Source organism: Podarcis liolepis (assembly GCF_965112155.1).
Source record: "Podarcis liolepis genome assembly, chromosome: 1".
NCBI classification, from domain to species: Eukaryota; Metazoa; Chordata; class Lepidosauria; order Squamata; family Lacertidae; genus Podarcis; species Podarcis liolepis.
The window spans coordinates 126,409,335-126,434,525 of NC_139554.1; the positions used below are offsets into that span (position 1 = coordinate 126,409,335).

Genomic DNA, 25,191 nt, shown 5'->3' on the forward strand with positions numbered 1-25,191 from the left:
GTTATTAGAAATTACCCTTCTGTACTAAGGCAAAATGCCATATAGTGGTTCCTTGTCCAGGGCAGAAATAAACCCGACTCTGTTTAAGCACATGTAAGAATGTGTACAGCTAAACCCAGAGGTCACCAACATGGCAGGCACCAAGGTGCCTGAGAAGGCTTTTGTTGGCATCCCCAGGCAGGAGCCTTACTCTGAACTTTCATTTTAAAAAAAGTAAGTATCTAGCCCTCCTAGAAAGCATGTTATGGAGCAAAATGTGCAGATACCCTTCTAAGTGATTTCTGTGAAATGGGCAAGCCTGGCTGATTCCCCTGGCAGTATTTTTAAGCAATGAAGTCAGAACTGTGATTGATAAGTGAGTTGTTCTGACGCTCGGCCAGGGGTAGGCAACCTAAGGCCGGGGGGCCGGATGTGGCCCAATTGCCTTCTAAATCCGGCCTGTGGATGGTCTGGGAATCAGCATGTTTTTATATGAGTAGAATGTGTCCTTTTATTTAAAATGCATCTCTGGGCTATTTGTGGGGTCTGCCTGGTGTTTTTACATGAGTGGAATGTGTGCTTTTATTTAAAATACATCTCTGGGTTATTTGTGGGGCGTAGGAATTTGTTCATTCTCTCCCCCCCCCCCAAATATAGTCTGGCCCACCACGTGGTCTGAGGATGGTGGACCGGTCCACGGCTGGAAAAGGTTGCAGAACCCTGCACTAGGCAATGGAAGCCCCCGTGTTCTGAAGAGCTGCTTTTCTCATTCCCCTTTAATGTACTTTTTCTGCTTCGAATTTCCTAGGCTGAAATTCAGTAGGTTAAGCCTTTTCTCATATGGAAATGCAGTTCTGGGGAAAGCGTTACAGAGACCCAAATCTCTAATTTTGTGTTGTGCCACGCCTCCCTTGGCACCCATTTTGTAACTGGTGCCTCCAGCACTCTCAAAATTCAAAATGCATTCTCTCGTCCAAAAAGATTTGCGGCCCCTGACCTAAATTTTTGAGAAGTATATTACTTTGATTTTCACACACATATCGCCGTCACCCTTTTATAGTCTATAATATTCAGGGCTTGGCAGTAACCTTTAGCATTTTTAGAGCAAATGTCTTTCAAGCTAGCTGCTAAGTTATGATGTGCTTGTATTGCAAGAAGAAGCCGAAAGGCTGCGTACCGAATTGTTATAAGTGTTTGAATTCATCTGCAATTCATGTGTTGGCCGATGTTTATCTAGCTGATGACGTATATGCGGTTGACTGCTGCCAAAGCAGCAAATTTTAAATGAATTCAATTTCACCTCCCCTGACATTTTATTCATTATGATGTAAGCCTATTAAGTTAGATAGACAAAATTACATTCTCAAAGTCAACACTTTTTTGTTTTCTTTCTGGCATACAAAATGCTTTTGGATTTTTATTTCACTCATTGTTGCAACAACATCTAAGTAGGCTACCTGTATTTCTTATATGCATACCTGTGTGTGTGTGTGTGTGTGTGTGTGTTTGTGTGCACACACACACATACAGAGACTAAGATATAAATAGAAGTGATTTGCTGGTCCCAGAGTCATGGGGTTGAAATGGGGCTTGTACCTAGATTTCCTACTTAAGAGAATCAAAATGTCTTCCTTTTCAGCAAGATAAGTACTGCATTGAAACTGTTGGATAAACTGATGTCAATGGGAATAACTTTCCTGGCTTCTAATGCTATCTTATCTTTTATTAGTAGGTTCAGTTTCTTGCGTGTAGTTGAGCTGAAATGGGATGGAGGGGTTGAGAGCAAGATCGTTTAGGGTGATGAAAAAGCATCTGCATCATTTCAAAACTCCCAAAGCTGTCTCTGCTGATTACAAATATACCCCAGCTTGAAATTGCCCAGCTACCTCCTTTTGCAGTTAACCGTTTCTGTACTTAAGATGTACATTTCAGATTTGAACAATAAATTATTACCTCTGGCATACATAAAATATTATTTAAGTATAATTGTATTTTAGAATTATAATTGTATGCATAATTGTATTTTACAGAAAATTAAGCTTCCTAGGAAAGTATCCAGGCGTTATCCAGCCTATGAGCTCTATCTTTACGGGGAAGGAAGTTATGCAGAAGAAAATAGAAATCTGCTCTTAACTGGGATTCCAGTACTCTTCCTCCCTGGCAATGCTGGGAGTTACAAACAAGGTAAGCTATATCTGAAGCAATACTGATGTGTGTATTATAATCTTTCATAAAGCAGGAAATGTATGAAGATCTGTGGAATGTTACCTTTTTTAAACATAGGTCTTTGTGGAAGTATGTATTCTGAATATTTTGTTTACATGTAATTGTTAAGAGAATTACCAACTTTCTTTGTTGATGTTATTTGCATCATTTAATAGTGTAGGGTAAAATGTGACATCGTGTGAACAGTTAGTAAAAGGTAAAGGTACCCCTGCCCATACGGGCCAGTCTTGACAGACTCTAGGGTTGTGCGCTCATCTCACTCTATAGGCCGGGAGCCAGCGCTGTCCGCAGACATTTCCGGGTCACGTGGCCAGCGTGACAAGCTGCATCTGGCGAGCCAGCGCAGCACACGGAACACCGTTTACCTTCCCACTGGTAAGCGGTCCCTGTTTATCTACTTGCACCCGGAGGTGCTTTCGAACTGCTAGGTTGGCAGGCGCTGGGACTGAACGACGGGAGTGCACCCCGCCGCGGGGATTCGAACCGCCGACCATGCGATCGGCAAGTCCTAGGCGCTGAGGTTTTACCCACAGCGCCACCCGCGTCCCAAATTATGTAAAATCACATAAGATAAGCTAAAAACAATCAAAACTACAAATCAACAAAATATATTGAGACTGAGCACTATATTTACACTATAGCTTGATTGGCATTTATTTTATTGCACAGCAAGCATGTAAAAGAGTTGTCAAGGAAAGTGGTGTTGGGCAAGGTTTTAGAGATTTATCAGGAAGCGATCCTTAGCCCTGGGCTTCTAAATAGATTGAGAGCTAGGCAAACCAGCTCTGCTACAGGCGTCAAAGAGGATTATTCAAATAATCACAGAAGATACCATATGGGCATCTGGAAAATGAACAAAATCCCATGTGAATCATGCTCCCAACTGCCATTTGGAGAAACAGAATGTGATTTCATCCTGCAAAAAATGGAATTTTCTCTGAGAACTGGGGAAATATATTTTACAAGCAGAATACTAAAATTTGTGGTACAGGCAACTCCTGCTTTAGGCATGTGTGCGCAATTACACAGATGCGCACAGCGCTGAATCCAGAAACATAATAAAGATGTCACTAAAAGGAGCAGGGAGTTTGCAGGCTTTTTCAATGGGTTTCTGATTTTGCGCAAATGCACAGTGACCCCGGAACACAAACCCCACGTAAATGGGAGTTGTGTGCACTTAGCTTCAGTTTATGTAAGTGGCTTGAATGAATGAATGAATGAATGAAATCTTTGTTGCTAAAAGCTATAATCCGCCACAATTGGTCACAATGCGTAGAATACAAATAATTGATTTAAAACTGAACAACAACAACAGCAGCTAAGCAAACATACAAAAATGCGAAAATCACAGCTGTATAAGTTAAGCACTCCACATCTCACACTCCCCCTTATGATACTTGTCTTGTTGCCTCGCTCTCAACTTACTTCCAGACAAGGCAAATTTTGCAACCAGTTCAGTAATACAGTGGTGCCCCGCAAGACGAATGCCTCGCAAGATGGAAAACTCGCTAGACGAAAGAGTTTTCCGTTTTGGAGGTGCTTCACAAAACGAATCTCCTATGGGCTTGCTTCGCAAGACAACAATGTCTTGCGAGTTCCTGCTGGTTTTTTCCCCTCCCCCCCTTTTTCTAAGCCGCTAAGCCGCTTATCAGCTGATCCGATCAGCAGATAAGCCGCTAATAGCGCTAATCCGCTAATCCGTCAATGGGCTTGCTTCGCAAGACAAAAAAACCGCTAGACGAAGAGAATCACAGAACGGATTCTTTTCGTCTTGTGAGGCACCACTGTAAATGTAAGTGGCTTGACCACCCAGTGCCAGAGGGCCATGAGCAACTATGTTGATATGTACGTTGTGATGTCTCAGAAGTGCCATATGAAACCAAGAGGCTATAGTAGTCGATTTGGAGGATGGGCAAATATAAACTTGGACCACCCTCTGACTGCGTATCATTAAGAGATCTACCAGTCACGTTCAAAGACTACAAGGTGTAAGATCTGTATTCCTTACTGTTTGTATTATTTTTGCCCTCATAATCCATACATACATTCAAGGAGTTCTCTCCATTCATAATTCAGTTTCCGTAATAAAAGCTAGGGCAGGAATAGCAAACATGATGCCCTCCAGCTGCAGTTATCACTGGCAATAGGCCATGCTAGCTCAGGGTAATAGAAGTTGTAGTCCAAAAACATCTAGAAGCACCACTCCTGATCTAGAATAATTAAATCTTGACCATGGATTCGCCCCCCTCCCATTTTGGGTAAGGGTTAGACTCTTTAGAATTTGTCTCTGTCTTCTAAGAACATGTTTGTGTTTTAATATGATGGACCAGCACCCTGTTAATTATGCTGTTTTAAATGTGTATTTTATATTTGATTTCATTTAGCAGTGTGGTTTTTTTTCTTTTTGAAATGTTTAAGGTTTTTTTTTGTTAACTTTGTTTTAAATGTGTATTCTGCAGCTGACCTCCTTTGTAATATTATCTTTAAGATAATATTTTAGTTTTCTGTTATGTTGTTTTGACTGTATACTGTATATTCGACTTTCTTCAGAAATGTTTGATTCTGGATTGTTGTATTGATGTTTTAATGTGTTGTAAACTGCTTTGAGATTTTTCTAAATAAATAATCTCTAGTATTTATGAGAATTTCCAAAGTAGCTGCTGCGATGAGAGCCTCTTACCATTAGTTCTTGTCTTCATGGAAGTAAATTCCGATCAGCAGCTATGTTGTGGTTTTTTATCAAACCAACTATAGCTCAGTATAGGGTTATGAAAAGAAATCAGTATCAGAACACATTTGAGAATGGTGCAGATCTCTGTGGTGGAGAAACACCTTTCCCATGCTTCTGTATTGCTGAGCAATCTAGATGCAGAAGCAGCCAGGCCTTTTCATGATCTGTTCCAAAGCCTGCGTAAATAATATAGTTCTTAGGTAATACCTCCATATTGTATGTTAGGCCAGGGTTTCTCTAGCATGGAGTTTGGTGACACCAAACTACAACCAGTTGCGTATTTCATTCCATTTTAACAATAGATCTGAATCTTTTCTGTCCCCTGAGGCCAAATTTTCATGATCTGCCCTAGCATCAAAATCTAGAGATATTAAACTACTTGCTGCTAATAATTCATGTGTGCTTTTTCAGTACGTTCCCTTGGGTCAATAGCACTCAGAAAGGCAGAAGATGCTGACTTCAAGTATCATTTTGATGTCTTCAGCGTCAACTTCAATGAGGAACTTGTTGCACTCTATGGTGGAAGTCTACAAAAGCAAACTAGATTTGTGCATGAGTGTATTAAAGTAATTCTTAAATTGTATAAGGTATGGAGATAAGCATTATGCACTTATTTAATTCTGTCAAATTATTAGCTGTATTGGATATGAGAGCTGCAGGTTGGGAGAGAAATACTGTTGCTCTATGTTTTATGGTTGGGATACTTATCTATCTCCATGATTTGGCCGTGTTTCCCAAACTTGGGTCTCCAGCTTTTCTTTTCCTTTTAACTACAGTTCCCATCATCCCTGACTACTGGTCCTGGTCAGGGATGGTAGAAGTTGTAGTCCAAAAACAGCTGGAGACCCAAGTTTGGGAAACACAGTGTTTGAAATTCTCTCGATCGATCAACTACATTCATTAGCATTATTTGAAAGTTGGGTCCTTTGAAAGTTGGGTCCTTGTCTATCTATACTGGTACCACCCACACGAAAGCGGGGAGTTATCCACAGCCTCAGAGCCTCAACATTTGCATAAATACAACTATGAGGATTTTTGTATGCTTATTGTGCATACGATATCAGTGGGACATTGGTGGACTGTTGAAAATGAGTATGGGTGTGGCATGCAGCATGTAGGAATATGGTATGGAACCCTGGAAATAGCACTCCAAATTGCAACAATTTATTGCAGATCCCACTACTCCTTTGTATCAGCCTGCTGGTTGGTACATTCAAACATTAGGGTTGTGCATTTCTGATACTGCATTTCTGAAACCTTTCTGCCTTAAAAAAAAAAATCAGTAAGACATTTCTATATTGGGGGTGCTCAGGAAAAACCTTTCATTGTCATCTTGTGATTAGCATGAGAAATTTCCTTTCTTTCACAATTTGTACTATTATGCTGAGCATCCTCAATATAGAAATGTCTTACTGATTTAGAGTCAAAATCCAAATAACTGTACTTGAATTGCAGTCTTAATCTTTATAGTAACTTGATTTTTGGCGAACGACAATAAAGTACATCGGAATTCAAATACATCAGCTCTTAAGCAGGAGGGTGCCTGTGATTTCATACAATCTCAGTGTGTTTGATGTCAAATAATTTCTTCCTTATGCTTCCTTTTTCTTTTTTTTAAGGGCCAGGGGTTTGCTCCACGTAGCGTTGCAATAGTAGGTCATTCCATGGGCGGCCTTGTTGCAAGAGCACTGCTGACGCTTAAAAATTTCAAGGTGGAACTCCTCAATGTCCTCGTTACTCAGGCCACACCTCACATTGCACCTGTAATGCCTTTAGATCGATATCTTACTGGTAAGTTTACTCCTAATATGACCACTCGGTAGACATCAGCAAGATTGCTATAGCTTAAAGCGCTGTAAAATTTTTGTTAATGTGAATCAATATCCTTTTTCTGTCATAATAATTTTAAAAGGGTACTAGATAACCCCGATATTAATCCTCCTAATTCTTTTTAATGTCAGTTCAGGCAAAAATATCTTGCAGTTCCCCTGACAAAGCTCTGACAAACTCCCAAGGGAAGGTTTCTTTCAGAGTAAGAGGGGTAAGGCGCCAAGAATGTCTCTACTTGCCCTTGTTGTTTGATCATGGCCTAGAAGTGCAGCTGGTGGCTCTTTTTTAAAATTTAACTAAGAAAATAAATGACAGTCTTTAGGTTGGGAGGGCCCAGTCCATTCAGGGTTTCATAGGTCAAAACCTTGCATTGTACCTGGAGCAGCCAAGGAAAGCTGTACAGGCCACACAATGTTTCATATAAAATGTTTTTGGAACTTGGCAGTCCTAGGAGGTGAGGTACTGCCTTCAACATCAGCCACCAAGCGTTTTCCTACAGCAGTTCTGTGCGCCTTGCACTTGCCATCCTTTCTTAAATCATAAGTGGCAACAGTAATATCTTAACCCAAGAAGGAGAGCAAAAAGCATTGCTTTAGGTCAGGGGTCTGCAAACTTTTTCAGCAGGGGACCGGTCCACTGTGCCTCAGACCTTGTGGGGGGCCGGACAGTATTTTGGGAAAAATAATAATAACGAATTCCTGTGCCCCACAAATAAGCCAGAGATGCATTTTAAATAAAAGGGCACATTCTACTCATGTAAAAACACGCTGATTCCTGGACCGTCTGTGGGCCGGATTTAGAAGGTTATTGGGCTGGATCTGGCCCCCGGGCCTTAGTTTGCCTACCCATGCTTTAGATGGAGCTGGTAAAAAGCTTTCCCAGATTCTGCTATTACTGGGACACTGGGATGGACAAGGAGTGCACCGTCCAAGGGAGTTGTCTCTCTTTTCTCTGGCTCACTGTGTTTGTCAGTCATAAATACTTCGGTCTTCTCTAGATTTGGCTTCCATGATTTGCCTGCAGCCTAGGGCTTGCCGATCAGAAGGTCAGTGGTTCGAATCCCCACGACGGGGTGAGCTCCCATTGCTCGGTCCCAGGTCCTGCCAACTTAGCAGTTCGAAAACACCTCAAAGTGCAAGTAGATAAATAGGTACTGCTCTGGCAGGAAGGTAAACGGTTTTTCCATGTGCTGCTCTGGTTCGTCAGAAGTGGCTTAGTCATGCTGGCCACATGACCCAGAAGCTGTCTGCGAACAAACGCCGGCTCCCTTGGCCTATAGAGCGAGATGAGCGCTACAACCCCAGAGTCATCTGTGACTGGACCTAACGGTCAGGGGTACCTTTACCTTTTAGCTTTGTGCTAGGCACTGGAGGCAGGACTGGGGCTAAGATGAGAAGGGAGACATAGGACAGAGTGATATCAGCATATGGGTAGAATCTTGCTGTAAATCTTCTGTTAATTTCAGCTGGTAGCTTCTTTCACCTTAGACAGGAGCAGGGGCAAACAAGAGAAGCAATCGGTGGCATCCACCTTGCCAAGAACAAGGGAAGCAGTCCAAGAATTATCCTGTGAGCAACCCTCCGTACAGTTCCTAACAAAGTTCCTAAAATATCAGCAGCTTGCCCTTCTGATTTCTAAGCATATAAATTATCAACCAGGATCGCATTCAGTGTCACGCCTACGAAGCCAGCGTAATTTACGCTCGGGTAAATCATGCCAGTGCAACTTAAGCCTATTCCAAACATTTCAGGAGTGTGGCTACTGACAACTGAGCCAACCCAAACTTGGCAGAAGGAAAAGAAGCCTTTGCTGTATAACATTGCTTTTAGAAGGCGGCATTTAAACAGCTATAGTTTAACTTCCATTTAGAAACCCGTATTTCCTGTACAGTACCATGTTCTTATTAGGTTTTGCTCAAAGCCTTTGGAATGAGTTCAGTCAATGTGTAATAAACGAAATGTTTTGGCTGCAGGCTACACTGGCAATGGGCCTGAGAATCCCAATGTGTCCCGGCACAGCTTAAACGTTAAGCTTAATTGTCGGTTTCATTTTGGGGAAGTGTTGGTGAGCAGTTGGTAACTGGCAGAGAGACTTAGACACAAGGGTTGGTTTTTTGGTCATTTGTGGCTAGTTGGTTACCTTACTTTTCTCATATAAGTGTGGATGCTCTGATCACTCTATTATCCTGATGCCTGAGCTTTGACAGAACTGGGACACTTGAGAGAATCCCTTGAATATCAAAGTCTAATGGAATGACTTGCAGCTTTCTAAACCGAGTGTTTTTGATGCAGTTTCCTCTGTGAAGGATTCTTTTGTGTTAGAATTCTGATCACCAAGACCTCTGTCACCTTGACTAATCCTGTGCATTGTTTTTCATGAGCTTACCCCTCATGCCCCAAGCAGCTTGCAAGTTAGGCAGTAGCCGATATGCATAATTGCTAGCATCAAGTTTATTGCAGCATGAGTGTAAACGAAAGACTCCGAATGGAGCAGGAGTCCGTTACTATGGTTGCCATGGTGACAATGAATTTATTTCTCACAATCAGAATTTGGAAGCAGCATCCAGCAAGAAGCAGCTGTGCTATTTTGCCCTTTAAAAAATAAAAGCAATCTGCCAGCATTTTCTCTTTCTTTTTTTTAAAAATAACTTTTTTATTCAAAATTAAAACGAAACATATCATCCTTATTTCCCCCCCATTTTCCCTCCCTTCCCCCACAGAACTCACCCACCCCCGGACTCCCCTCAGTTCCAGTCTTTGATTTCTCTAAAAGTGCTGTTTTCGGCATGTTACACAGTTGTAAAGATCCTCAGACTATTTAGCTGATTATTATCAATAAAAAGTTTCTGAATGTTTATTCAAAACCAGCCAAGGAGTCCAGTTGGCTTTGTTGCGTCTTCAAATACTTTGTAAAGGGTTCCCATTCATCTTTAAAGTCACAGTTATCCTTGTCCCGTAGCTTGTATGTCAGTTTTGCCAATTCTGCATAGTCCATCAATTTTTCTTGCCATGATTCTTTAGTTGGGGTTTCTTCAGTCTTCCATCCTTGTGCTATTAAAACTCTCGTGGCCATTGTCGCATCCATGAAGATGTTTTGCAGCTTTTTTGGCAGATCTTTCCCTACAACTGCCAGCATTTTCTCGATTGAGCAGGTAACCCCCAGGCTGCCAGCAGTGGCGGAGGGGCGGACCGCCCTGGGTGCCACCTCTAAGGGGGGTGACAAGAAGGCACCCCGTGGAGGGCTCACCCCGCTGCCCGCGGGCGCGGTGGCATAAGCTGCCACCATCGCACAGCCGCATGCAGAGGATCCTCCGCTCGCGGCTGCAGCAGTGGAATCCTGCAACTGTCCATATGGCACTCGAGCGGCACCATCAGCAAACCGACCGGCTGCACATGCGCTGTCCATAGCAGTGCTGCGCATGCGCCATACGTAGCGGTGCTGCACATGCACTGTGGGGCGGTTTGCCGGCACCGCCGCTTGAGTGCCGTACGGATGGCGGCGGGATCTCTCCGACGCTGCCGCAGCTGTGAGCTGAGGATCCTGCTGTCGTCCGTACGCCGCTCGAGCGGCGCTGCCGGCAAACAGCCCCGCGGTGCATGTGTGGCGCTGCTGTCTACTGCGCATGCGCGGCACCGCTACGTACGGCGCATGCCAAGTGCCTGTGAGCCTTCCCTCGCCCCTGGCTGCCAGGTCAACCTCTGCCATGCTGCCACACCTTAGAGTCAGCTCTGACTGTTGGAGTGGGAACTGCTTGCATCATTTCTAAAGTCTTTTTTGTTTAATGGCATCTATGCCCTTTTTTGCTGCTGCCTCCTGTCACTTCAGCAGTCCTCTCCTCCTCATTCAAGTCTCCTTTTCTTTCTCCCGGACTTTTGCCTGCAGCCACAAGGGAAAAGTTGCCTCAGCGGTTGGCCTCATTCCCAATCTCTCATTTATGTCTGAGAAAATGGAAGGTTTTTTGTACTCCCAAAAAAGAGAAATAAAATCCCCCAAAAGGAGAAGTAAAACATAGCATACTGGTTTTATTACTTAAATATGCAGTCATACCTCGGGTTACAGACGCTTCAGGTTGCGTTTTTTCAGGTTGTGGACCGCCGAAACCTGGAAGAACCGGAACGGGTTATAGTGGTACCTCGGGTTAAGTACTTAATTCGTTCTGGAGGCCCGTTCTTAACCTGAAACTGTTCTTAACCTGAAGTACCACTTAACTAATGGGGCCTCCTGCTGCTGCCGCGCTGCCAGAGCACGATTTCTGTTCTCATCCTGAAGCAAAGTTCTTAACCCGAGGTACTATTTCTGGGTTAGCGGAGTCTGTAACCTGAAGTGTATGTAACCTGAAGCATATATAACCTGAGGTACCACTGTACTTCCGGGTTTCGGCGGTCGCGCATGCACAGAAACTCTAAATTGCAATCCGTGGTGCACAGACGCGCCGCTGCGGGTTGCGAATGTGCATCCCGCACGGATCCCGTTCGCAACCCGAGCATCCGTTTTACTGCTCTTGTTTGTTTTTTAAAAAGCCTGCTTGACATTTACAATTTCCGAAATTGTGTTGGGAAGTCTTTGCAGCCTGATTCTAAACACATCCCCTCTGAGCTAATACTGATTTTACTTGGGACTGCTAAAGCTGCTGCCTTAATTTGCATTGTGTGGGCTGATTCACATGTCATCTGTTGATGGTTTTGCATAAGTGGGAGCCAGCCTCGTCTCTGCATTCCCAGAAAAAAGGTGCTGTTTGAGGCGGCAATATATGGATCTCACCTTTGGATAGATTCCTATCCATTATTGAGTATGTGGGCCTGATCAGGAGTGAGAGATATGTACTAAAACCTCAATTATTATTTTCTTTCCAAGTATGCAGACGTAAGAGTGACTCTCATTTGTGCTAACCAAGAAGAATGTCGTGTCTGAATCAGCCGTGAGACTCAAAAATAAGTTATGCTCATTTCCTTTGAGTATCTCGCCTTCCTTTCTCTTTTACTGTGCAGCATTTAGCTGGTGGTTTTGATACATATCTCTTTGATACTGCTGTCCTCAGATGATTCTTAATATCCGGTGTGAAAGTATAGCTTTTAATGTACATTGTGGTTGATCGCCTCAGTTATTCCAGATTTAGAATTTGGACTTCTCTAAACAAATGCTGCTAAACTAATGTTTAAAACATTTTTCCCCCCTCTGGAAGATTTTTACAGAGCGGTAAACCAGAAATGGATTCAGAAGGCTAAAGAAATAAAGAATCTAACGACTCTTTCTGTGGCGGGAGGATTTCGAGATTATCAAGTTCGTTCAGGACTGGCTTTTCTACCCCGAACAAGTCATCAAAGCAGTGCCTTATGTGTTGTGGTAAACTATGCACCCATTCTTTTAAAATCAAAGTAATATTTACAGATTGGGGAATAAGTAATTTGCAGCCTGTCAGGGAAGTGACATCGGAGCGAGAGGCGAAGGGGAGGCTCCCAGATGATGCTGGCGAAGGACCCAGCAGCAGGGGGAGAAACAGCTCAGTAGAGGGAGAAGCAAATCAGCGCAACACCAGGAGAAACGGGGGCAGATGGGGGAATCGGGGAGAGGGCTCCAGGACTCTTCACTGGAGATCAGTGAGGAGAGCACAGGTCCTCCGCTACCCACGCCCTCCCTGCGCAGAAGACTCCCGCGCAGTGAGAGGAGGAGGAGACTGGGTGTCAAACAACTTTTATGTTGGAAGAGGTTCAAGAAACGCCCACTGACGGATTCTGCCAGCGACTGAGGCAGCCACGATGAGAAAGGGCTGTGGAGTCAGAAAGGTTTAACAAGGCAAATTAGCCCAGAAAGGCACCAGTTTACGCACGAGTAACTCATACCCACTACACAGCCCTAGGGCTCTTGTACACACGGAAGGATTCTTGTTAAAGGTATTGCATATTTAATCCTTGCCCTGGCATTTACTATAACCGGAGTGATTAAAGTTGTATTCTAGATTCAGCTCTCGGTCCCAGTGGAAACAGTGACACTTGTTACCAAACAAATGTGGATTCCCTATAAGATTAGAAGTGTAATGCTTGGGCCAGTATATAAATGTTTTTCTCCCAAATCCCTTTTCTGATAAAAGGGCCTAGCAGGAAGAAATAAGAAATCCTACTGGACATGACTAAGAAATTGGGCTTGCCTAAAGTACCGTATTTTTCACTCTATAAGACGCACCAGACCACAAGACGCACCTAGTTTTTGGAGGAGGAAAACAAGAACAAAAGTATTCTGAATCTCAGAAGCCAGAACAGCAAGAGGGATCACTGCGCAGCGAAAGCAGCAATCCCTCTTGCTGTTCTGGCTTCTGTGATAGCTGCGCAGCCTGCATTCGCTCCATACATTTCCCCTTACTTTTTAGGAGGGAAAAAGTGCGTCTTATAGAGCAAAAAATACGGTAAATTTTTGAATTCTGTCTAAAGACTGCAGTCCTGCATTCAGCTGTCTGAACAGAAGGATCCAAAGAACCACACATCAAATTTTACATATCCAAGGACACTTTTAGCATTCCCCTTCCCAGCCACTCTCCATTCTACATGCCAAACCAATTTTGACATTGAGTCACAATTCCGAGGCATAGAGATCTGCTATAAGGCAGAGGTTCTGCTGTGCTGTGCATGTCTAATCTAGCCCTTTGAGTCCCTGCCGTTGGGATTTTAGCCGTGGGCAGGATTTCAGCAATGTGCTTTCTTCATTAAGCTAATATTAAATGTTTCTCATTAGTAATTTTTGAAAAGAAGTAACAGAAATCTCTTCTTAAATAGACTTCAGCCATTCCTCGTGTCTGGGCTTCAACTGACCATCTCTCCATAGTTTGGTAAGCAGCTTGAACCAGATTAGGTACCCGAATTGACTCTTCTTTTGTTGCGTGATTTCATTTTTATCTGTAGTTTTTATAACTAGTCTTTTCCCTTACACTCTTTTTATAGGTGTAAAGAATTGATCTTGGCTACCATCCGAGCATTCTTTGACCTTATTGATGAAAACACTAAGCAGGTTTGTATTTCTTGAAACGCAGGCATGTTCCATGAAAAGAGCAGTTCTTGTCTGAGTAATTTCGAACTGTTGTAAATAGTGATGGTATTAATGTTAATGATGTTAATTTGAATCCATATTCTGTCTTGGGTTTGGTATAAATATGCTTCATGGCGACCAAAACGTAAGTTAAAATTCTTCTGAAATCACGTGTTAATTCTTAGATAACAGAAGATCCACAGAAGAGAATGCTAGTGTTAAATCATCACTTTCTGAGGCACCCTGCAAAATTATATGAAGAGAGCCCTGAATCTGTTGCTGAACTAACAGGTTAGCTTATCTTTTTAAAAAAATACAAGATCAGGGTTAGTAGTGAGTCTAAGCAAAATGGGTTTGAAATAAGCTGTGATCTCTGTTGAAACTAAACACTGGCAGCTCCTTCTCCCACCTGATGCTTTACTTGGGCTTTTCCCATTTTGTGCACATAGCACCAAACCATGGTTTAGCATTGTATATGTCAGGCTCCTAGGTCTCAGCTTCCTCCCCCCCTTTGGCCATAGATAAGCAGGACAAAGCAAAGAGTCCCTTACTTCCTTCCTAGTCACTTCCGCATCTTGCAACCTGATATCGCAACCACCCTGCTTTTTGTGTAGCCACCTTATCTGCTCTACGTGACTTTGGACTGATGGGCTGAATACTTTCCAGCGGGAGAGAGTCTGTTAGCTCTCTCTCTTCCTGTTCTTCACTTTGTTGTTCACCCCCCAGCTCTTCCCAACTTTTGTATTCAGAACTGTGCCCCTCTGTAAACCGCTGTTCCAAATCTATACTGCTCCACTGCTCCTGGGCAGCCTCAGAATCCTGGTCAGGGGGAGGGGGAGGCTCCCACCATTCCCCATCAGAGCAGTATTCCTCAGCCTGGTCTCTGACAGTATATGAACATGGCCTGTGTGTGGCTTCTCTGACTTCTTGAACCAACTTCATACTGCATCACCGCCACCACATTATTTTAGGGGGAGAGTTCGCAGAACGAACTAGTTCTAAGTTGGTGCTATACTTTTATGTCACTAAATATTGGGTGGTTTAGTACAACACCTTCAGGGAAATGGATCTTTGTATATTCTTAAGCTTATTCCTTATTTGTATGGAATCCGGTCCTCGGCAGATATCATGGCTTGATACTATTTTAAGTTAGAAAGTGAAAAAAACCAAAACAGTGGTGGTAATTTTGTAGGAAGTGAGGAAGAATTTTATTCCTGGATGTGTGAAGAGTGATGTTGCTTGATTGCAGGAGAAGTAAACTGGATCCAGATTAAAACTTCAAAGTGGTCCTATACAGTGTACAATGTGAGTTGTGTTGATTTCTTCTTTTAACTGTAACTTGTTTAATTTGGGATAGATGACATGGGAAGCTGCCCAGCGGGCAAATTCAGCAACTTAAGGCCTCCTTATTTGGTCCCTGGAACTCTTCATGGGCCACAACTCCATTCCACCTGCCAAACTCTTTCACTGGCCCTGCTCCACACTCAACGTGTTTTTTGCCTGCCTGAAATGCTTGTTTGGATGGAGAATAGGGTGTGTGTGTGTGTGTGTGTGTGTGTGTGTGTAGAAAGCAGTCTACTGTTGTGCTGCCCATTTTTGCCTCTGGCCCCACTCGCCTCTAGCATACGGCCCTTGTAAGGTGGCCCAGAAGGGAGTTCAGCCTTGGGCTGCTTTGATGAATTCTCCAACCCTAAGGTAAAGGGACCCCTGACCATTAGCTCCAGTCGTGACCGACTCTGGGGTTGCAGCGCTCATCTCACTCTATAGGCTGAGGGAGCCGGCGTACAGCTTCTGGGTCATGTGGCCAGCATGACTAAGCCGCTTCTGGCAAACCCGAGCAGCGCACGGAAACACCGTTTACCTTCCCGCTGGAGTGGTACCTATTTATCTACTTGCACTTTGACGTGCTTTCAAACTGCTAGGTGGGCAGGAGCAGGGACCAAGCAACGGGAGCTCACCCCGTCGCGGGGATTCGAACCGCCGACCTTCTGATCGGCAAGTCCTAGGCTCTGTGGTTTAACCCATAGCGCCACCCGCGTCTCCAACCCTACTTTATACCAAATCAGACTCTCCAGGGTTTCAGACGGGTCTTGTTTCCCAGCCCTACCTGGAGATGCCAAGTATTGAACCTGAGACCTTCTGCCTGCAAAGTATGTGCTCTACTTCTGAGCTTTTGGCCCGCCCCCAGTAGACTGTCCAGGACTGTACATGGCTAATGGTGATTGGAAACCATGTCTGCTCAAACCATGTCCAGCAGTTCTCCAAACTACTACAGTTTCAGTTCAGCATGTTTTTGTCCTTTTCTGAACAGGAATCGGATGGAAAATACTTTACTTTCCCTCTCTCAAGCCATCGAAAACCATACAGTCATGTCTACTGTCAAAGCAGTATGTTGGTGAGAAATTGCTTTCCTTTGCGGCTTGACTTAGCTTCATATGTATTTATAGTAAGAAAACGATTTAAATGCTTTCACTATTTTGTATGCCAAGCTATAACGTGTATTCTTACCTCTCTCTCTCCCCCACATACCTGTTTTATCTGTCAGGACACAAACAGTTGGATATATGGCTGTATAAACAGTTCCTCACCTGTGTGGTAAATATATTTTACATTTCATAAACAAGTAGAATAGAACTGTTTGCAGAAGATACTTGTGCAAATTATTGCTGTTTTTAATGTTCTTTTAAAAATAAGGTTTGGTTTTGTATTTGCTTAAAACGAGTGGTGCTTAGTTCTGTTTTGTTTTCATTTTTGTGTTATATTTTCTGGCCTCTTCCGACTGTTGTGACATACTAGGAATTTAAGCCACCCTTAAACCTGCCTTAATCCACTTCTTGGATTAGGAGAATCCCTATAATCCCACGGTTAGCTGTGTATTTGTCTTTAATGAATAGGATTCCCCTGGGGACTGGTGGATTTCGAACATATTCAAAATTAGCTTAAGCACCCTACAGTTATATTTAAATACTGAAGAAAGAGGAGGAAAGAACATCAATATAGCCATATTATAATATCACATTTACCACTGTAACACTTTCATATGGTTTATCTAGTACATGAGAAAGCATTTCCAGTGCTCAAAATAGTTCTTGCTTAAGGAAAGGCCTTCCAGTATTTGTTTGCAATATGCCAATTTATACATTAACAGTCTTCCATGTATTCCTTAGCCATTATTTTATTATTTCCACTGATCGGTAATCAAAATGTTTGCACAAAATGGCAAGTTAAGAATTTTTAAATTTTTGTTTTTTGTTAAAACATCCTTAAACTTCCCCTAAGAGGATGACAACAATATATAGAGGGAGTTTATGTCTGCTTGCTGCATTCCCTTTATAACGTCCATGTAGAAATCTGCAGAATAGCTTATTTGTTAATTAGCTGTTGTGCAGGAACATCAGACACAGTAAATGTCTGGACCAGTGGTAAAGGGTAGTTTCTGCAGAGAAGGAAGGGAATAAAAGCTTTGGGGGGGTGGGGAGAGGCAAAGTTGTTGTGTTTGTTTTAGTTTTGCCAAAAGTTATTGAGCTTTTTGGGCAAAATTGGAAAAAACGGACGTTTTTGAGCTTTTTAGAAAGTCAAATTGCCCAAAACAACACTTCTGACATGAGTTACCAAACACCCGCATTTTCCTGGACATTTTGCCGATTTCCGCCTAGACACTCCTTCCGACAGCAGTATTCTGGTTATGTCTGGGAAATTCTGAACGTATGGCAACCCTATTCACTATGGCTTGCTGAAACAAGCCAACTTCACAAATCACAGTTGGAAGATGGCTTATTTCAGCAAAGCACAGTTAAAATTAACCACAGTTTGTCCAGATTTAAAAATTGCAACATGCTACAGTGAATCTGAATTGATGCTTTTGAATTACAGTGGTACCTAGAATCATAGAATCATAGAATCATAGAATCATAGAGTTGGAAGAGACCACAAGGGCCATCGAGTCCAACCCCCTGCCAAGCAGGAAACACCATCAGAGCACTCCTGACATATGGTTGTCAAGCCTCTGCTTAAAGACCTCCAAAGTAGGAGACTCCACCACACTCCTTGGCAGCAAATTCCACTGTCGAACAGCTCTTACTGTCAGGAAGTTCTTCCTAATGTTTAGGTGGAATCTTCTTTCTTGTAGTTTGGATCCATTGCTCCGTGTCCGCTTCTCTGGAGCAGCAGAAAACAACCTTTCTCCCTCCTCTATGTGACATCCTTTTATATATTTGAACATGGCTATCATATCACCCCTTAACCTCCTCTTCTCCAGGCTAAACATGCCCAGCTCCCTTAGCCGTTCCTCATAAGGCATCGTTTCCAGGCCTTTGACCATTTTGGTTGCCCTCCTCTGGACACGTTCCAGTTTGTCAGTGTCCTTCTTGAATTGTGGTGCCCAGAACTGGACACAGTACTCCAGGTGTGGTCTGACCAGAGCAGAATACAGTGGCACTATTACTTCCCTTGATCTAGATGCTATACTCCTATTGATGCAGCCCAAAATTGCATTGGCTTTTTTAGCTGCCGCGTCACACTGTTGGCTCATGTCAAGTTTGTGGTCAACCAAGACTCCTAGATCCTTTTCACATGTACTGCTCTCAAGCCAGGTGTCACCCATCTTGTATTTGTACCTCTCATTTTTTTTGCCCAAGTGCAATACTTTACATTTCTCCCTGTTAAAATTCATCTTGTTTGTTTTTGCCCAGTTTTCTAATCTGTCCAGGTCGTTTTGAAGTGTGATCCTGTCCTCTGGGGTGTTAGCCACCCCTCCCAGTTTGGTGTCATCTGCAAATTTGATCAGGATGCCCTTGAGTCCATCATCCAAGTCGTTGATAAAGATGTTAAATAAGACCGGGCCCAAGACAGAACCCTGTGGCACCCCACTAGTCACTCTTCTCCAGGATGAAGAGGAACCATTGATGAGCACCCTTTGGGTTCGGTCAGTCAGCCAGTTACAAATCCACTGAGTGGTAGCATAGTCAAGACCGCATTTTACCAGCTTTTTTACAAGAATATCATGGGGCACCTTGTCAAATGCCTTGCTGAAATCAAGGTAGGCTACATCCACTGCGTTCCCTTCATCTACCAGGCTTGTAATTCTGTCAAAACCTTGGGTTAAGTACTTAATTCGTTCCGGAGGTCCGTACTTAACCTGAAATTGTTCTTAACCTGAAGCACCACTTTAGCTAATGGGGCCTCCTGCTGCTGCTGCGCCGCCGGAGCATGATTTCTGTTCTCAGCCTGAAGCAAAGTTCTTAACCTGAAGCACTATTTCTGGGTTAGCAGAGTCTGAAGCGTATGTAACCCGAGGTACCACTATATGGTGCTGGAGGAGACTCTTGAGAGTCCCATGGACTGCAAGAAGATCAAACCTATCCATTCTTAAGGAAATCAGCCCTGAGTGTTCACTGGCGGGACAGATCCTGAAGCTGAGGTTCCAATACTTTGGCCACCTCATGAAAAGAGAAGACTCCCTGGAAAAGACCCTGATGTTGGGAAAGATGGAGGGCACAATGAGAAGGGGATGACAGAGGACAAGATGGTTGGACAGTGTTCTCGAAGCTACCAGCATGAGTTTGACCAAACTGCGGGAGGCAGTGGAAGACAGGAGTGCCTGGCGTGCTCTGGTCCATGGAGTCACGAAGAGTTGGACACGACTAAACAACAACAGTGAATCCAAAATGGAAGTGAAAGCTTCTAAACACCTCAGAATTGTGGCCAGAGTCAAACTTTTTATGTCTTATCTCCATAATTTTAGAATGTGGTTATTGTATTACAGTTTCTTGCCTGGGGGCATTTAGACCTACATTTCCACAAAGGCCTAATTTGACACTTTGGCCACTACACCACATTAGCTATAGGTATCAATCATAGGGATATTAGAGTTGCTTTCTAAACTTGCTTACCAATTAAAATATAGCACAAGGAACTTGAAATAAATATTCATGAACGTCATCTATCATGGTTCTCTAATTTCTAATAATTTTTATCTTAATTTTCTACAGTCTGCGAGGTGTTGATTTGAGTTGGAAAACTGAATTACTGCCAACAGTTAAGGTAAAAATTGCACCATTTCCTTGAAAACTAAATACTTGTTTATTTATTCATTATTTAAGAGAATATAAATGTTCTGTGCACTTAAACACTGCTGAATCCACTTAAACACATTTTGAAGAGATTCTGTGATAAAATTAACACTTCCAGTTTTTCCTTGTGGTTTAAGTGCTCTATTGGAGACTTCGAAATTATTTTCACCATGGTTTTTTTAAAAGACTCAAAATACACTTTTCAGGCCAGTTAAACATTACTTTTGCATGTATTGTCTTTCTAGACTGTGACTCTGAAACTTCAAGAATATCCTTCTTTGTCTCATCTTGTGCTTCATGTACCAGCCGTCAATGGTAATAAGGTAATAGACAGGGGCATCTAGTTTGTGTGTGTTTAAAATCAATACATCTGAGTATTTTACATAACTTTTCCCGAAATGTTGTATTTTTTAGCGCATGCCATAACTGGTGATGAGAACTGTTGCTTTCTTTTAACAAATGAGCCAAGTCTTTGCTGTTAGACCAGGCATAGGCAAACTCGGTCCTCCAGATGTTTTGAGACTACAATTCCCATCACCCCTGACCACTGGTCCTGTTAGCTAGGGATGATGGGAGTTGTAGTCCCAAAACATCTGGAAGGCCAAGTTTGCCTGTGCCTGTGTTAGACTATTGATGGATTGACTGCAAGAGTTGTTTGCCTCTGTAGTATCTGGGGTAAAGCACAAACCATGCTTTTGGCTCCACAAGAGAGCCTAAAATACGCCTTAGTTCCAAATGACACGTTTGAGAATCTGCAGAACATTTGCAGGTGATACAGAAATGACCACTATGCTTATTTCTGTTTACTAATACAGCGGTACTTCGGGTTAAGTACTTAATTCGTTCCAGAGGTCCGTACTTAACCTGAAACTGTTCTTAACCTGAAGCACCACTTTAGCTAATGGGGCCGCCGCGCTGCCAGAGCACGATTTCTGTTCTCATCCTGAAGCAAAGTTCTTAACCTGAGGTAATATTTCTGGGTTAGCGGAGTCTGTAACCTGAAGCGTCTGTAACCTGAGGTATCACTGTAAGGTGATTTGTTAAGTTTATGGTTGAGTCAGTTCTCGAACCCAGTTCTCCTGGTGTGAAGTTTAATACAGTGGAACCTCAGTTGCCGAATGTAATCCATTCCGGAAGACTGTTCAACTTCCTAAATGTTCAACAACCGAGGCGCAATTGCCAGTCGGCAAAATCCATTGAAAAAATGGAGAAAAGCACCTCGGAAGCCGTTCGACTTCCAAGGCGCATTCGAAAACGGAAGCACTCACTTCCGGGTTGTGAGCATTCAAAAGCCAAAACCTTCAACTTCCGAAGCATTCGACAACCGAAGTTCCACTGTACCTTTTCTTGGTTTTCCACTTTGTGAGGATGAAATGCTATGTGGACCACTGCCAGAAATTCTAGAAATCACTTTGTATTTCCTTTTTGCAGTTTACTTTGGACTGCGAGTTCTTTAACGAAGCTTCAAGAACAGTACAGCTTCCTGTGACCCACCTTTTTTCATTTGGTAGGCCTCCTTCACTGCATTTGGCAAATGCACGATTCTGGTTTCCGTGTAAATAATTATTTCTTGTTAATTGTCACTCTAAACACTGAAATCTTTAAGATAATATTTTAGTTTTCTGTTAAGTATTTTGCTTTGACTGTATACTCTATCTTTGACTTTCCTCAGATTGTTTTATTGATGTTTTAATATTCTGTAAATCGCTTTGAGATTTTTCTTAAAAATATAAAGCGGTATAGAAATGAAATATGTAAGAATGATAATTTACTGACTACTTCTGACATGAAGCAATGCTTTCTACAGGACTTTCTTCAAGCAAAATCGTATTAAATTCAACTGGCCTTATTCACAAGGTTCAGCTTCAACATTTTGGTCAGGTATAAATACTGATTATTATTATTATTATTATTATTATTATTATTATTATTATTATTATTATTATATTTTATTATTATTATTATTAATTTATTTATTATTTCAGGTACATAAGTTTTCTGTTTTGGGTTAGTTCTTTTAGGGAGTTCTAGTAAACTAACATGTATTGCATTGTTACATTTGTTTAGATATACCAAGCTTTTAACATCCTTATAGAGAGCAGCTGCCAGTCGCTTAAAGGTAAATTTATTTCCAGAAATCACTTTTAAACCAGTGTTGGGGGGGGGGGAATCCTTTGCATGTACCTCATTACTCACATGTTCTTATTTTTGTAATGTCATTTGTTCTGTAGTCTTCATTTCTCAGGTCATTTTGTAGTCTGACTTGCTGTACAATTAACCTTACTTGATTTTTGGGGGGCTTTGTTTACTGATGTGGGCAATATTCCTTGCACTATATTGAAACCTACTGATTCACATTTGAGCAAGGCACATCCAATATTAAGGCTCACCTTGCTCTTCCCTGCTTTTAAAATATCTCAATTTTTGTTCGTTTTTCTTCAGTTTTGCTGAGATTTCATAACAATCTTCTTTTCTTGAAGTATAGTTTCAGTAGCTGAGCTTGCCACTTCATTATAAAGCACTCTACAATTCAGCTCAACTTTTCTGCAGTACCCCAGCTTGATTTCATATTACGTTAACTCTGCTAGCTGATAGATATATATCAGGTCTGAAAGGTCTGTTAATCTAGAAGATTTGATCTCAAGTTTAGCAGGTGAACTAGTGAACTACAAATAAGCTAAGGTATCAGATTGTGGAGATGTTTGCTTAAATCAGCCATTTAGAGTGTGTTTCAGAATCCATTATTTTTTGTTTGCTCTGATCATGGGTAAGGGGGGAAAGGACTCTGTTACAAGAACTGTTTTTTTTATCGGTTGATTTAAAAATTGATGGGTACTTGGAAGGCAAATTTAAGCTTACTTTTAATGCAAAGGCAAAATTCATTTTAGTCCATAGATTTTAATATTATTATTCCCTTATTTATTGTGGCATTTCCTGAGCATCACAAGATTGGTGTGAAAATAAGGGGCGTGGGTGGGGGTGTTTCTTCCCCCCCAAATGAAGCTAAAATATTTTCTAATGCAAGCGGTAACTGAGATGTGACAGTTGATTCATGACTCTGCTTCATTAATGGGGTGTGGAGTGAGAATTTTATTTGATGATTTTATCACTGGTGAGCACCTGGTGTGTCCTGGTAAACCAGCTAAATGTGTGTTGCCACTGAGCTAAGTTTTATTCTAAACTCTGTTCTGATCGTTTAGATGTGGTATATATAGATCCCTGTGTGGGCTAGAGAGGAATTAAATATGTGCAAATGTAGTTGGTATCCCTAAGATGCCTAAATTTGTTTTCTAATCTGCTTATGTTTCAGTTCATATGTATGAGATGGTATATGTGCTGTGTGTGTGTGTGTGTGTGTGTGTGTGTGTGTGTGTGAGAGAGAGAGAGAGAGAGAGAGAGAGAGAGAGAGAGAGAGACCCATTGGAAACATGGTGATGTGGATAGGATGCAAATATTATTCCTTTCATTAAAGTCAGCAACTTTCAGGGTTCACAGTGGTAAAATGAGACCGGTTCATTATGCTGCAGGCACACAACATTTAAAATGAACCTGGATTGCTCTTGAAGTTCTCCTCTTGTCCCCTCCCCAGATCTTGCAGGTTAGCATTAATAACAAGGCATGGTCTTTCGTTGTCCATTGTGTTAGCAGACTACCAGTTTGTTACTTGATCTTTTGTAGTTATCCTTTCCCTAATCCAAACTGATTCGCTTTGTCTTGGGTAGTACTTGGGTGTTAGCACTACAAAGGCAGATTTATGGGGCTGGGTTTTTTCACTTTATGATAACAATCACAGAAGCTTGGCGTCTTGAAATCTCCCATTTATGCCAGCAAGGATTTGTAGAAGCTTATCATCCTCATGCCCTGCCAGGGCAGAGAGGAAGCTTATGCATTGTAAGCCTGAGATTTTTAAATTGCCACTTGAACTGGGTGCACGACACTCTCCTTAAAGTTGGCAATCTAATGCCACTTAAGAGTGAAAATTGATGAAGTGAACATACATTTTCTGTTCTGTGAATAACCTTCCCATTTATCTTGCTGAATGGCACAGTTGCCATCTCTCTTTCCTCTTGTTGTACTTCATAAGCCTCTTTCTATTTCTTTCACCGTGCCTGCCTGCAGAGTTGGAATCGGGTAAATGATGATATCACACAGCCGTAATATTAAGTCTGCCGTGCTGCTTGAGTCTGCAGTGTGACGTGAATAATGAGAAGTGTGGCTCAATGCAAAATTGAAATAGACAAGACACATTGGCAAAGAAGCAAAAATATTAAAATGCCGAGCATTAGAGATTGTGAGCAACTGGGAGATGGTTATTGGAATAAGAGAATTACACATTATCGTTATCTCAGTTGTTGTTGTTACATTTCAATATAATTCTACAACCTTACATTACAGCTGTTTTATGACAAAAAGAGAGTCAAATGACATTTGGGCCTCATTCTTGGTCTCTCATGTCACAGCAGAACCTAAGGTGTTGCAAAATACTCCTTGGACTTGCTTTTTGATAGCGTGATACGTTTTGAAAAGTTTCTTTGTTTGTTGTAGCAGAGTCCTTTTGTAGTGGCCTGATTTAAACCGTATTTCATCAGGTGCTTGGCTCTTTGTTTTATTATGTACTTTCATTTGCTTCTTTCAGAAAGGAAACCTTCTGTGTACCAGCTTCATATACCATGGTCCTATGAAGACTCTTTAACTTTGTCACAGTAAGAGTTTAACATTATTTGATTTCTTTACGTCACTGAAAAGTGTCACACCTTAGGACTTCCATATATGATATGAATGCGTTATCACAATATGCAGGTGAATAGTACAGTGGTGCCTCGCAAGACGAAAAGAATCCGTTCTGTGATTCTCTTCGTCTAGCGGTTTTTTCGTCTTGCGAAGCAAGCCCATTGAAGGATTTTCGGATTAGCGCTATTAGCGGCTTTTAGCGGCTTTTAGCGGCTTATCGGCTGATCGGATCAGCTGATAAGCGGCTTAGCGGCTTAGAAAAAGGGGGGGAAAGGGGGGGAAACCGCAGGAACTCGCAAGGCATTGTCGTCTTGCGAAGCAAGCCCATAGGAGATTCGTTTTGCGAAGCACCTCCAAAATGGAAAACTCTTTCGTCTAGCGAGTTTTCCGTCTTGCAAGGCATTCGTCTTGCAGGCACCACTGTACCACAAAATTTGGGATAGCAAATGATCTTAATGTCAGAGTTTTTAAGGAAGGGTGAAGCTTTCATGTGTAACAACAAAACACCGAATAATAGTTAAGTAGCCAGAAGATTCCTACTAATGCCCGTTTCTTCACAAGTCCACATGAGGCATGGGTTTGTCATGATGCTTCCATGTGCATGCC

At 42.2% G+C, this 25,191-nt stretch overlaps 1 protein-coding gene across 1 annotated transcript in view; it reads left to right on the forward strand.

Moving 5' to 3' along the window:
• The window catches only part of PGAP1 (post-GPI attachment to proteins inositol deacylase 1), a 58,437-nt gene that overhangs the window by 11,253 nt on the left and 21,993 nt on the right, over positions 1-25,191 (forward strand). The window contains exons 2-17 of the mRNA XM_083467955.1: positions 2,010-2,163; positions 5,348-5,523; positions 6,556-6,727; positions 11,949-12,109; positions 13,534-13,586; positions 13,699-13,765; positions 13,969-14,074; positions 15,033-15,088; positions 16,095-16,178; positions 16,329-16,378; positions 19,774-19,825; positions 20,100-20,177; positions 21,286-21,361; positions 21,662-21,735; positions 21,922-21,973; positions 24,491-24,557. Of these exons, the coding sequence (XP_083324081.1) occupies positions 2,010-2,163; positions 5,348-5,523; positions 6,556-6,727; positions 11,949-12,109; positions 13,534-13,586; positions 13,699-13,765; positions 13,969-14,074; positions 15,033-15,088; positions 16,095-16,178; positions 16,329-16,378; positions 19,774-19,825; positions 20,100-20,177; positions 21,286-21,361; positions 21,662-21,735; positions 21,922-21,973; positions 24,491-24,557 (1,478 nt within the window). The remainder of the gene's footprint in view (positions 1-2,009; positions 2,164-5,347; positions 5,524-6,555; positions 6,728-11,948; positions 12,110-13,533; positions 13,587-13,698; positions 13,766-13,968; positions 14,075-15,032; positions 15,089-16,094; positions 16,179-16,328; positions 16,379-19,773; positions 19,826-20,099; positions 20,178-21,285; positions 21,362-21,661; positions 21,736-21,921; positions 21,974-24,490; positions 24,558-25,191) is intronic.